Source organism: Gobio gobio (genome assembly GCF_949357685.1).
Source record: "Gobio gobio genome assembly, chromosome: 2".
Lineage (NCBI taxonomy): Eukaryota > Metazoa > Chordata > Actinopteri > Cypriniformes > Gobionidae > Gobio > Gobio gobio.
The window spans coordinates 9,102,790-9,117,731 of record NC_137098.1 but is presented as its reverse complement, the minus strand read 5'-3'; the positions used below and the strand labels follow the sequence as shown (position 1 = coordinate 9,117,731).

The 14,942-nt window shown below is 39.8% G+C and overlaps 1 protein-coding gene across 1 annotated transcript in view; it reads right to left on the bottom strand.

The window, feature by feature from the left end:
• Nucleotides 1-13,553, bottom strand: part of pkd1l2b (polycystic kidney disease 1 like 2b) — a gene marked incomplete at its 5' end in the record, with an annotated part of 58,783 nt that extends 45,230 nt beyond the window's left edge. Inside the window, 9 exons of the mRNA XM_079838742.1 lie at nt 912-1,037; nt 1,369-1,486; nt 1,582-1,706; nt 2,433-2,582; nt 2,665-2,805; nt 4,845-4,966; nt 5,057-5,168; nt 5,336-5,438; nt 13,525-13,553. Coding sequence (XP_079694868.1) covers nt 912-1,037; nt 1,369-1,486; nt 1,582-1,706; nt 2,433-2,582; nt 2,665-2,805; nt 4,845-4,966; nt 5,057-5,168; nt 5,336-5,438; nt 13,525-13,553 — 1,026 coding nt within the window. The remainder of the gene's footprint in view (nt 1-911; nt 1,038-1,368; nt 1,487-1,581; nt 1,707-2,432; nt 2,583-2,664; nt 2,806-4,844; nt 4,967-5,056; nt 5,169-5,335; nt 5,439-13,524) is intronic.
• Between the last annotated feature and the right edge of the window lie 1,389 nt (nt 13,554-14,942).

Sequence of the window (14,942 nt, the reverse complement as noted above, 5' to 3'; positions counted from 1 at the left end):
ACACCTAGAACACCAGAGACCCGGGTTCAAGTCCAGCCAAGGGCGACATCCTTACACTATAACATCGCGACTACATGAAAAGAGGTTTTACTGTTATAAACTGATTTGTGAGCATTAGTGGAACTGAAAGTTTTTAGAATAAACACGAAACGCATATGATTGCTGTCATGCGGTGAATCTGGCCAATCGTGGAACAGCTGTGTCGCATCAGAGTCTGTGCAGTCTGGTGCAGCCGCTCTGGAGAAACTGCTCCGGCTGTATTAGCCGACTGCTCTCGAATCGCTCTAGCGGCACTTTGATGCCATACGTCACTGTCACGTGGCGTCTGTGCTGTCTTAAGTTGGACAAAATTTCTAACCGGCATGCACTGCTTCAAGTCAGCCGCATCGGTATTGCGTTTTCTGCCAACTGGCAACCTGGGGTGTCGAAATACTATTGGGTAAACTGGCAGTGGGCGGAACCCCACACAGACCAAAACAAAAACAGACATTCCGACACGGAACACACATTTCAAAGTAGAATATCTGGCTGTAGCATTTTTCCAGAGAAACAAGTACTGTATGTGAACAAGTTTCCTAAATATATGCAAATATATTATGGTATTGTTATGATTTCAAAGAGGAATTGTGCGCACATCCAACAAACTTTTTGCAGGTGCTCGATCAAATGAAGCATTTAACTCAAAGTTAACAAGAATCTGCACACTGCCGCTCTAAGTTTTAGCACAGTCAAAAAAATGACATACAGCACCTTTGACATTCTTAATTGCTTATTTGTGGCGGCATTGCCATCGGTTGGACAAATGCCGCTCGCGACCACATTCTCATATTATATATTGCAGACTGTTCTGTCCAGTTTATACTGAATGTAGTTTTTATACTATAAAGGTAAGAATGAAATCTCAATCAAACCTCAATCTCCTCAGTAAGGTTTGCCACAGGAATAACAGAGGCATTTGTTGTTGAAAGGGACAAACCACCCACAATACTATTGATGGGCTGACCTTCAATCCACGGATCAATGAAAAAATGTGTCATCTGTGAAAAGAGGACAGGTATGTGTACTGTATCATGTGTAAAAGATGTGTAACATTAGTACAGCATATAATAAAATGCACACTAGACCTATCAATCTTATTGAACAAAAGGTTCAAACAGATGCAATACTAGGATTTCAATTAGAAAGTCCTGAAAATAAGGTTGCATCATTCCTGACTACATGTTCTTGAATAAACAAATTAATATTGTCCAATGTACATCAGTAATAGTGTCACCAAAAAGGCTAAATGTTTAGTTTAGACCAAATAAATGGTCTAATTTAATCTTGTATAGATATTTTACGGCTTCCGGTGAATAAAAAAACACTGACTTTCACATCCACCGGCTCATCTACAGGCAGAATATCAGAGCCCAGATTTGGAAGCTTGAAGCTGGCTAGACTGTTCTGGACACTGAAAGGCTCTTTCTGGAGGTTAGTTGGAGATAACCTAACCAGAAAAACAACCAAGCACACACAAATGTTCTCAATGTTCAGTTTTATTTTCACTGAACACATTAATTTATTGAATTCTGATTGTCCTACCGGTTGACGTAAACATTGACATTAGGAGTGCTGATGATGCTGGGTTCCAGATCAGGTGCTTTATTTGCTAGCAGGAATTTCTGAACACAGTCCACTGCATTGAGCATATAACCAGAGATGTCAGTCTGAAAGGCAATGAGAATGCATCAGCAGATTTCTTCGCTTAGTTAACTGTTTAGAACATGAGGTTTCTGCCTAGTCATTAACTGGTGCAAACTGCTAGACCATCTTGGTCCAGCAACAAAAAAGCTTCCTTGTCATACCAGTTTAACATGGACTGAACAAAATTATACTTTGCAAGAACTTTGGACACCCCTGCTCTAGTACAAGCCTATAACTGAATCTGGAAATAAAGCAAAATAACTGAGAACAATGAGAATTAACTCCTCAGACGCCATGTCCATAATTTATATCTGTCTGTTTGTTTACTTGGTTACTAATTGATTGAGTATTCTCTTGAGGTGTGTCTAGTTAATTATCTCATTATCTCCTTTGTTTGTATTTAACCCCTGTGTTTGGCTTTTTAGTTGTCTGTTAATGTTGCATCTTCAGTTTTTCTGTCCTGTATCCTGTTAAAATAAACTGAAGACTGCTGCGATTTACATCCTGTTTCAACTTGACTTGCACCTGCCCGTGACATTAATGTTTATTGTGATGTCTTTTTAAAATAATATTTTCTGTTATGTAGTCAAGTCACCCTTTGTTTATACACCGCTTTTTACAATACAGATTGTTTCAAAGCAGCTTTACAGTGATAACAGGAAAATAATGCAACAAAGATTGGTCCCAAAACATGCCTAACCTAAGAAAGATTTGCAGGTTTAATCAGGCAATTTTTGGAAAGAAGTTACCTTTCTGTCCTTATTGAAGGCACCGAGAATGTGACTAGTGGACTCAACGATGAGTTTGGCTGTGTCAGTTAGTGCAATGATGTTATCTGGAGTCAGATCGATGGATCGATGGGAGTTACTGATGACATCTAGTATGCGACAGGCTGACTCCTGTGAAAGAAAGGTGCCTCATCAGCAATTATAATTAACACTTGATCATATGTCTAAAGATTGTGTTTGGTCACAGTACTACCTGAGCATTAGCATTCACTTTGTCCTCATCTTTAAGGAGGCTTTCCAAAGCCATGGCATAGAACTTCATGTCTGTGGGTTGCTGGAGTATCTCAGAATCTTCTAAAATTGAACACATATTTGAAAGAACTTCCTCTTTGATCTGCAAGTGGGAAATGGATATTCGGGAATAGTTATTACATGCATGATGTGGAAAACCACAAAAATACCTTTTTCATATATATAAGGTGACCAGGTGACCAGATTATAAAGTGACCAGACGTCCACATTTTCCGGCGACAGCCCCGGTTTTTGGTGTCCCTGATTGGAGCTGTCCCCGAAAATGTCCACGTTTTACAGCTCGTTCAAAAACAAACCCGCAAATACATAACAAGCCCGACCAACATACAGCAGACAGCTGGTTATAGGAGTGATCATGGTGATTATTTTCACCAACAGATGGCGCTGCGAGCTACACTGACACATCTTAGTTGCGTGCTGCTACTTCATGAACAATGTAATCTGGGGCCAATTGCTCAAAGGTAAACTGATCGGATTTTGGTTATCAGATTGGATCTTGAAAATGGGTTGTTCAAAAGGGAAAGAAGGGATCTGAAATCAGATTAGATCACGGAATCCAATCCTAGTTTTAATCTGGATCAAACCTTCGGTTTGTGTTGTTCAAAACTTGTAAGTAGGATTTGGATAACTTTGATCCAAAGAAAACAGGATCATCCTGATCCCAACAGGGGGTAGGATTTCAAGGTGGATTCCAGGAAGAAAATGTAGTAAAACTTTAAAACTGGTCAAAAAATACAACATTTGTGTCATATAATACACAAACACATATTATTTTATTTTGCTCTTGATTAGTTAGGATAATTGTTAAAGTAATAAATTAGAAGTAGACATATTAAGCCTTTCGGTAGCCTACAGTCAAAGTAAAAAAATATTTAGTCGCCATAAAATAATCCCCAAACAGCTGTAAATATCAAACAAAATTATTATATTACATTTAAAGTGTTTTTTTATTTCCTTGGGTGAATTATTTTTTTCCCCCCGATATTTTTCCCATCACTATGTCCCTTTAGGGGCTCCGTAGAGCACTAGTAATCCAGATTTGGTAATCTGAAAAGGTGTTTATCTGGATCAGGGTGATCCAATCCAATTTTGCTTTGAAAAACCGGCACAAAAGTAAGATGGATTACCTGATCCTGGATAACAAAACATGGGATTTCCAAATCCAGATAATTTTGATCCAGATTAAATGTTTTGAACAACTGGCCCATTAAGATTAAAACACAATGCTGTGCCTTCTCTATTGGATCCGACAGGAACGGTGCAACACACTAATGTGAGTAAAACATGTTTTTTTTATATGTGTTAGTATTGCATTGTTACAGATCGTTTGATATCTATTGATTACATACCTTAGCACGCGGTCACAGGCTGGAGAAGGTGTTATTAGTTGATTTGTGATCAGACTCGGACTTGTAAAGCCAGCTCACAAAGCCCAAAGTCCCGCCGGGGCTATGTGCTTTTCAGACGGGCTCGTGTGTGTGTGTGTACGGTTCGCGGTTATATTCACTGACGATTGAGCGAAATGATACAGAAATAACATTCCAATCAATCGCGAGTGGATGAGAGATGAATCATTGTGTTTGTTTGATGAAGACATTTTGCGAGCCCTGGCTGTGGGCGATTCATTTCGGTTGCCGTTTGCCACACGCTGTCATTGACAGTGGAGCAGAAGCTCATTAAATATGCAAACCTTATCCAATCCTAGGTGTGGGCGTTTACTTCCAAGTATTGAGTGCGGCACGGCCATCAAAACCGACTGTTTTTTAAGGAGAGCCTCAAAACCAAGGCAGAAAGTAGCCTATTACTTATTCATTATGATGTTTTTTAATGTAAAAAACATGTGAACATCATAAGTTGACCTCAGACAACAGCATAAAAAAATGTAAAAAGCCAGTTCATGACACCTTTAAAGAGCGTTGATAATCAAACAGCTGTCGGCACCCATTGACTTCCATAGTATTTTTTTTCCTGCTATGGAAGTCAATGTCTACCGTCAACTGTTTGATTATCAACGTTCTTTAAAATATCTTCTTTTGTGTTCAACAGAAGAAAGAAACTCAGGAACAACTTTTCATTTTTGGGTGACCTATCCCTTTAATTCTATCTCTTTTATCCTTTTACCTCTTCTGTGTCGTCACCTCTAGGTAGATTCAATCGGTTTTTGATATCTTTTATGAGCTGATTCTTTATTAAGGAATCCTTTATGATACGCTCCCCATAAGAAGTTGTTCCATCTTTTTTGCCTAAATCATACAGAAATAGTTATTAGATTCCCTTTATACATAGATGTAATGCAATAACTTCTGTGGTCAAAAAATGTTAAATCAACGCACACATCACCAATACGAGGATGTCCTTCTTTAAAAGTTTAAGTTTTGCAGCTTTAAGTTCCAATTCGTCACCATCTTGGTCTTGTAGATTCAGCACACTTTTGGAGCAGTCATCCTTTTTATAGAAACAAAACAATGTATATGTGAAAAAGACAGTTATTATACAAATTAGAAAAGCATCTGAATAACAGCGTAAAAAAAGTATAGAAATTGTATTCAGTATATAGTATTCATGAAAATAAAATCATTACATACAGTACATTTGAAATAGACTGTAATTACCTTTGATTCACCTTCCACATACCAGTGTCTCGTGTCACAGTCAGAGCTTTCTAGCTTCAAATTGATGTTCTCATTTATATTATTTGAATCACAAACTTGGCAGCTGGGAGAAAATACATATACAAACAGATCAACTTTCTTCATAACCTCCATCCAACAACAGATATGAAAACAAACAAACTTTTTTTGGTTACACTTTATTTTGAAGGTCCACTTCAGATATTCTACTAACTTTGTAATGGCATGTCAACTAACTGTCTCGTTATAGAGTATCAGAAGACTGTTAGGTTAGGGTTAAGGTTAGTAGAATAAGTTTACATGTAGTTGCAAAGTTACTTGCAAGTCCTTTATTTATATAGCACTTTTTACAATACAGATTGTTTCAAAGCAGCTTTACAGTGATAATTGTTTTGGCTGTACAGCAGATCTAAAAGAATGTCATTGTCCAGTTTAAAGGGATAGTTCACCGAAAAATGAAAATTACCCCATTGATTTACTCACTGTCATGCCATCCTAGGTGTATATGACATTCTTCTTTCAGACGAATACAATCTGAGTTATATTTAAAAATGTCCTGGCTAATCCAAGCTTTATAATGGCAGTTAATGGGAGCCCCAAAAAAGTGCATCCATCCATCATAAAAGTAATCCATACGGCTCCGGGGGGTTAATGAAGGCCTTCTGAAGCGGAGCCATGCATTTGTGTAAGAAAAATATCAATTTTTAACATGTTACCGTATAACGAAAAATATCTAGCTTCTGTCAGAGCACCTTCTGTATTCAACTTGTGAAGAAAGTGTAACGCAGACTTCCGGTTAGCGAGTGGGATGGAGTAGCGGTGTTTTTCCAAGCTCCGACCACACAATCTCTATTTTTGGTACTATTTATGGGTGTGTGTGTGTGTGTGTGTGGGGGGGCTTTACCCTTTTATTTATTTTTACTTTTATTTATTTATTTTTATTTTTTGGTCAAGCACATCATATTTTACACTATAATTTTAATCTACTTTTGTCTCAGTGGGAAGTAGACAAACAATGGATAACATTCGCTTCATATCATGGAATGTCAAAGGGGCAAACCAACCTACTAAAATAAATAAGATTATCTCCCACCTCCAAGATTTGAAAGGAGATATTGTATTTATGCAAGAGACCCACTTACCTACAGGTCAGATTATGCGCTTAAAAAGGAGTAGGTTCAGCGAGGTAGATCACTCCAAATTTAGTGCAAGAGCCAGGGGTGCTGCCATTTTGATCCAAAATAATATTCCATTTGAAAAAGATGATGTCATTACAGACTTAAATGGTCGGTTTGTTATTGTATCAGGGACACTCTGTCACACTAAAGTTGTCTTGGCCAGCATCTACGCACCAAATTGGGATGATGAGCAATTTGTTTCAAAAATCTTTACTTCTATTCCTAATATTGAAACGCATCATATTATCATTGGGGGAGACTTTAACTTTGTGCAAGACGCCGATTTGGACAGATCGTCTCTTAGACCGCATTCCCTTACTAAATCCGCCAAACTACTAGCGTCCCTTGCAGAAGAGCTAGGCATGTCTGACCCATGGAGGTTTAAATTCCCTGGAAAAAAATCCTTTTCTTTCTTTTCACATGTCCACCGCACCTACTCTCGAATAGATTTTTTTCTTATAGATAACAGACTGCTGTCGAATGTTCTATCTTGCGATTATCATAGCATTGTGATCTCAGACCATGCTCCAACGTCACTAGACATAAACTTCCCTAATCACAACCGTTTTTTTAAACCATGGAGATTTAATTCAAATTTGCTTGCCAACGACCCTCTGGTGGAATCTTTAAGATCAAGCATTGAACTATTTCTTGAAATAAATGACAAACCAGACGTTGCGAGGGGCACCTTGTGGGAGTCCCTTAAGGCATATTTAAGAGGCCAGATAATTTCCTACACAGCCCACCTCAGAAAAACTGCCAGGTCTAGACAAAGTGAGCTAGCACAAAAAATTCAGGAAATTGATGATAGCTATGCAAATAACCCAGACCCCTCACTTTATAAGAAGCGTTTACAATACCAGACAGAATTCAACCTTTTAACGTCAAACGATGCAGAAATGCAACTGCTTAAGTCGAGACAAAGAATTTTTGAGTCAGGGGATAAGGCTGGTAAACTTCTTGCTCAGCAAGCTAGAGCGGCAGCAGCATCTAGGTTTATTCCTAGTATTATATCTTCATCAGGCGCCACTACCACTGACCCAAAGTTTATTAATGAAACGTTTTTTAAATTCTACTCTGAACTATATGCCTCTGATAACCCTAACACCAGTTCAACAAGTGGTTTAAGTTCTATCGAGTTCCCTAAAGTAGATCTGGGACTAGCAGAGAATTTAGCTATACCAATCTCTACAGCAGAGATCATGGGAGCGATAACTACGTTGCAGAGTGGGAAATCGCCCGGTCCAGACGGATTCACAGTAGAATTCTACAAGAAATTTGCCCCACTTCTCTCTACAGTTCTAAGTGATATGTATAATGAAGCCCTGTCACTTGGCAGACTTCCTCCAACCCTGACCAATGCCACAATTACTCTTCTCCTAAAAAAGGACAAAGATCCCTTACTTTGCAGTAGCTTCAGACCTATATCATTACTAAACGTGGACTACAAAATTCTAGCTAAGATCCTAGCCATCCGCCTTCAGAAGGTTTTGCCAGGGATCATTTCAGCAGATCAAACAGGCTTCATGCTGGGGAGGCACTCATTTCACAACACCAGAAGACTCCTAAACATTCTGAACATGCCCAGCTCCAGCACCCCTGAGATATTGGTATCGCTGGATGCTGAGAAAGCTTTTGATAGGGTAGAGTGGAGGTTTCTTTTTGAAATGATGGATAGATTTGGTTTGGGTTCAGGTTTCATATCATGGGTAAAACTGTTATATTCATCCCCAGTGGCATCTGTACAAACAAACAATGTACTCTCACCCTTTTTCCGACTTCACCGTGGCACGAGACAAGGGTGTCCCCTGTCCCCTCTACTGTTTGCCATAGCCATCGAGCCTTTGGCTATCTGGCTAAGATCTGAAGAAAAATTTGAGGGCATTACATGTCAAGGTACGGTACATAAGCTGTCACTGTACGCGGATGACTTGCTCTTGTATGTATCCAACCCGTCTTCCTCTCTTCCTGTAATTTTAGAAATTTTAAAACAATTTGGCCAACTGTCAGGATATAAACTAAATTTTGGGAAGAGTGAGGCATTCGCAATCAACAACCTTGTAGGTAAACTGCCAAACCATGTAGCCCCTTTCAGGTGGGTGGACCAAGGCTTCAAATATTTGGGTATTTTCATCACCGGGTCCTTGGCAAGCACTTTTAATAGTAATTTCAACCCTTTGCTTAAAAAAGTGGAGGAAGACTTGAGCAGATGGTCTACCCTGCCCCTCTCTTTAGCTGGCAGGGTCAACCTAATCAAAATGACCATCCTCCCAAAGTTTCTTTATCTATTTCAACATATCCCCGTACTCATCTCAAAGAAGTTTTTTGCCAAAGTAGATAAATCAGTCTCTCATTTCCTTTGGGGTAATAAACCAGTGCGCTTGCGGAAAAACATATTGCAGCTCCCTAAAAGGTCCGGGGGGCTGGCCCTCCCCAACTTTCTACATTATTACTGGGCTGCTAACATTCAAAAACTCCTATACTGGACAGTCGAGCCCGCAGCCACTCAGCCAGCCTGGGTCCAAGTAGAACTTTCGTCCTCTAAAACCCCATTACAATCATGGTTATACTCCCAACTCCCAACGTCAACTACTGACATTGGTGCTAATCCTGTAGTCACTCAATCGCTTAAAATATGGATGCAATTTAGAAAGCATTTCGGCTTGAAGCATCCCTCTATCCTTGCCCCTGTAACTCACAATCACAGTTTTAAACCTTCTATTATGGACTCTGCCTTTCAACTCTGGAGCGACAGAGGTATCACAGCTATCAAAGTCCTCTATGACAATGGTACCTTCATGGCTTTCGCCGTCCTATCAGCCAAATTTCAACTCCCTGCCTCTCACCTTTTCCGCTTCTTTCAAATTAGGCATTTTGTACAAAGAAATTACCCTGACTTCCCAAATCTACCGCCAGAGACTTTGGTAGACACTCTTCTCAAAGTTAACCCCAATCAGAGAGGAGCTATTTCTCATATCTTTAAAGCTCTTGATTCCACTCTCTCTAATTTCCCCCAAAAAACCAGAGATCTATGGGAACAGGACTTGGGGCATATTGAGGAAGATCACTGGGACCAGATTCTAAAGCTAGTCCACAACTCTTCCATCTGTGCACGGCACGGATTGATTCAATGTAAACTTATACATAGGACTTACTACACTAACCACAGATTGTCTAAGTTCTACCCCAATGTTATAGATGTCTGTAATAGGTGCAACCAATCTCCTGCTGATCTCATTCACATGTTTTGGTCATGTTCTAAGCTTACAGACTTTTGGTTTAAAATTTTCAACACTCTTCATACAGCCTACCATTGTATATCAAACCCAAATCCTTTGTCCGCCCTTTTTGGTATTTCATATGGCAGCACTCCAACAGCTGAAGCACAACATTCTCTGGCCTTCTGTACTCTGCTTGCTAGGCGATTGATCTTACTTAACTGGAAGCAAGCATTACCTCCATCATATGTCAGATGGATTAAGGAAGTTTTACATAACTTAAAACTTGAGAGGTTAAGGTTCTCCATTAGAGGCTCCTTGAGGAGATTTGACAAAATTTGGAACCCCTTGCTTTCCATCATAGATTCTCTAAATATCATTCCTGATGAGTGAAATGTTTATGTCCTTTGGACATACAGTGTAACTAACAACAATTTTTTTTTAAAGTTTATTTTATTTTTTATTTATTTTTTTTTTTTTTTTTTTATTTATTCTTTTTATTATTATTATTTTCTGTCATCTAGGAGGGGGGGGGCGTCAGGGTCTGGGACCTCATGTAGGTGGACAGGGATAGTGTTATGTTGGAAGTGTAGGGGCGAGAAACTGGAAAAAATGTGAGCACTGTTGTATATTTATTGGTACTGTTTCTTATTGTGTGCATCCTATATTTTGGTGCTCAATAAACATATTTGAGAGAAAAAAAAAAAAGAAAAAAAAAAGAAAGTGTAACGCCTCTCGCCGTTCAAAACGCTTAAGCTTACGCATATTTTTCTTACACAAACCCATCACTTCACTTCAGAAGGCCTTAATTAACCCCACAGAGCCGCGTGGATCACTTTTATAATGGATGGATGCTTAAAATTAATCAAGGAACTTTGCTGCCGTACCATGGGTGCAACGGCCCAATGATGTTACGCAGCGCCTGAAAATAGGCTAACTTCCGTCAGCATAACTAACATGACAACCTGCTATACTTGGCTTACACAGAGAGCGTGCTGGGGACTATTTACAGGTGCTGCGTAACATCATTGCACCGCTGTACCCCTATGGGATGGCAGCAGAGGTGGACAAAGTACACAACTCTATTACTTGTGTAAAAGTAAAAGTGCTACTGGTCAAATATTACTCGGTTACAAGTGAATGTTCTAAAAACAGATTTTTACTCAAGTAAAAGTACAGAAGTATTTGTTTTTAAAAGTACTTAAAGCTACACTATGTAACTTTTTTAGTTAATTCTTAGCTAAAAACACTTAGTTCTTTCAAAAATATATGTGCTCATTAATGTATATTTACTTCTTTCAAGTAATAAAGTATTCTCGTAAGTTTATAATATGCCATTGAAAATACATATGGGTGAGGGGTTCGAATGCGGGTCGCCATGTTGCCCCTCCATCTTGAAAGTACATTAGCCAAAGAGGGACATACCCGTAAATTCAAGCTTCGCCTACCGTGTTTAACACTCGATGGCACCGTGTCGAATGTGGACGAGGTCGAACTGGAAGCCATGTTAATCTTGGACTAAATCGGCCACCGTAGGAGTTAAAACGAAATCGGAATTGAGAGGAACAGAAACTAATATTCACTGGATGGTCATATACCTTTTCACCGCTAGATGGGGGAAAATATCACAAAGTGTAGCTTTAGGTATCAAAAGTAAATTTCCTTCTTTATGTCAATGCATTATTTTATTATTATTGCATTGTTGTATAAAAGCATTCTATGCCATCATGGTGGTTTAAGCCAGTCATTGATGCTCCATCCGACATGCTAGCATACGACTACCTTAAACTCATTTCAATACTTGTATAAAAGTTACAAAGCTTTTTACAAAGCTGCTGTCACTTTAAGGCTGAATGCATGGACCCTATCAGTGATGCGCGGGTCAATGTATAAACAACCCGCACCCGACCGACGTTTTCAACTAACCCGCCCGCAACTCGGACCGCAAAAAAAAAAGAAGAAAATATTGTACCCGACCCGCTTCCTGACCCGCATTTTTTAAAAGTAGTAAATGCTCATCGTAGCTCATTGGGCCATTGAGAAAATGTTTCAGGCCCTGACGTGGTGTGCTCAGAGGTGCAGCAGCGAGAGCGGGAAGTTCTTGCGGCGGCCCATCATTTTCCATTTCAGCTCCAGATGCATATTATTGATGAACGCGATGTTTATGTTTCGACCCGGCTTGAAGAATTCATCAGCCCACATTTGGAAAACATTTGGAAAAGTGTGAAAGCCCTTAGGAGCGCAAACTGTTATTTTTCTGAATGCTGTATGATATAGCCTAGTGTTATGTAATAAAGGCTTGATTTATTCATTTATTTCGTTTAATTTTCTTAACAATTAAGATGCTGCATGTGTTTATCCAGTCTAATCGAAGTGTGCGTCTCTCCCCCGACTTTCCCAACAAAAATCCCGCCCCCTCTCAGAAAATACATAAAACTGACTTTAAATGCGTTTAAAAGTAGCCTATTAAAATGGTACAATGGCATTGCTCAGTTCAACGTTTTGGGAAATCGGGCATTTTGTCCCGCGTCAGCATTTATTCAAAAGTTAATAACGCTCAACATTCAAAAGGTAAATAAGGATTTATTGACGATCCGACCGACCGTGACCCGAATATCATTAAAAATATTTTTGGATGACTCGTAACCGCGGGTAACCGCGGGTGGCCGCGGGCACCCGCTCATTTTGGATCAACCCGCGCATCACTGGACCCTATACTCTGATACACATCCAATTTTCCCAACTGTTTACTCTTCTTTCTCCCAGACATTTACATTTTTGAACATTTTATGAGACATGTTTCAAGTGTATGCCAACTAAGCTAATCTTGAATTTTTTGAGAAAACTGAAACACACTTTCTAAGTATGGCCATGGGTAGGGGTGTGCGATATGACGATATTTAATCGTGGACGATTAAAATGTCTCCACGATTCACTTTTTCGGACATATCGTAGAATCGCTCTCCAGTGCACGTTCTATCAGATGCAGCTCTATGGCTTTTTTTCAGCTTCGTTTACAACATGCGGTGCGCGGCGCGTTAGATGTCAGCATGTTAACAAAATCATAAACTACTTGTTTGTGAGAATAAACTACGCAAGGACGATGGATGAAAACGCAGAGGAGCTGATCCCTAAAAAAAATTCAACATCGGTAATATGGAAATGGTTTGGATTTTCCATAACAGACACGGCGCAAACGACCGTTATTTGCAAATGCTGCAATGATAAGATTCGCACGTCAGACGGCAACACAACTAATCTTTTTAACCACCTTAAGAGAAAACACCATAAAGAATATGCTGACAGTCAAATGATGAAGGGACCCCCCGCGAGCGCATCAGGTACATCCAAGCAGCAGCCAGATGCTAACGTTACACGGCTTAAACAAACAACTCTAACGAAGGAGGTATTCGAGAAGGGAACTCCGTATGACAGGACAAGTAAGCGCTGGAAAGACGTAACTGATGCAGTGACATTTTACCTGGCCAAGGATATGATCCCCATAAAAACTGTGGAAAACGAGGGCTTCAAAAGACTGCTCAAAGTTGTAGATCCGCGTTACGAGATTCCCAGCCGCAAATATTTTTCTGCCACGGCCATTCCACGGCTGTATTCCGAATGCCGCAACAAGATGGAACACACAGTTCAAAATGTACATTTTTTTGCCACAACAGCTGATTTATGGTCTAGCCGCACTTCAGAACCATATTTAAGTTTGACAATTCATTTCATTGATGATTGGAAGTTGTGCAGTGCGTGTCTAGAAACAACATACTTCCCACAAGACCACACGGGAGAGCTCATAGCACAAGGCCTTAGGGAAGCGCTTGAATGTTGGGGACTGAAAGAAGCGAACATGACCTGCATGACCACTGATAGTGGGGCTAACATCGTGAGGGCCTTGGAGCTCAACAGCTGGACACGTCTACAGTGCTTTGGGCACAGACTTCACCTAGCTATTGGTAAGTGAAACTAAAAATAAAATATTGTCACTGGCATTTAGAAGTTTGTTTGTAATACTAAATATTTACTAATAAGGGTAGATTAGGAACACTGAACAGAGTAAAATGATAAAACTAGTTTACTATATAAATTGGATTATTATATTTTAATGTTTCGTACAGTATATGAAAAACATGGTATTGTAGCACAATTTGTTCGGTTTCAATAAAATATTACAATTGAAAAATATAAACCTTTGTTAATTAAAATGTAAATAAATCTAATCAATGAATGTTTTGTGTGTTTTTTTTTTTAGAAAAAAGTGCCAAAGACCCTCGTGTTGAACGCATAACATCTATCTGCAAGAAAGTCGTCAGTACATTCTCTTTCAGTTGGAAGAAAAAGAGGGAATTAATTAAAGCTCAAACAGAGCTGAAACTACCTCAACATAAACTCATCACTGAATCCCCTACACGATGGGGTTCCAGACTCAACATGATTGAGAGAGTGCTTGACCGGGAAAAGGCCATTTCGCAGGTCCTGAAGGCAGACCGGAAGGCGAGGCATTTGGTCCCATCATGGCAAGACATTGATGTGATGGAGTCTGTGAAAAAAGCACTGAGTCCACTGAGAGACTTCACTGATGCACTCTCCGGTGAGGACTATGTGAGTGTGTCCTACGTAAAGCCAGTGCTTTCCCTGTTGAAAGTCAACATCTTGAGCCTGAATGATGACGACACTGAACTAACAAAAACAATGAAGCAAACAATTCTCAATTACCTCACTGACAAATATCAGCATCCCACCACTGATGACCTGTTGGATATGGCTTCGCTTCTTGATCCCAGGTTCAAAACCCAATACATTGCCAGTGACAAGATAGAGGGAATACAAGCCAGAGCTGTATCTGAGCTGGAGTCTTTTCTGACCGTACAGTGTCCAGCAGCATCGGTTCAACAGCCTACATCTGCCTCCACATCACAGAGCCCTGACGCAGAACAAACCCCACACAAGAAAGTAAAGAAATCACTTGCCAGCTATTTGAAAACCTCAGGTGGTGCAAGTGCATCTGCTGCAGTTTCAGGATCAACTTCCTTTTCTCTAAAAGAGGCAATAGAAGGGGAACTGAAGGGATACGTGTCCATACCGAATGCAGAAAGTGAGGTGAATCCCTTGGAATGGTGGAAAGTCCATGAGGCAAACTTTCCAAGAGTTAGCCAACTTGCTAAAAAGTACTTGTGCATTCCGGCC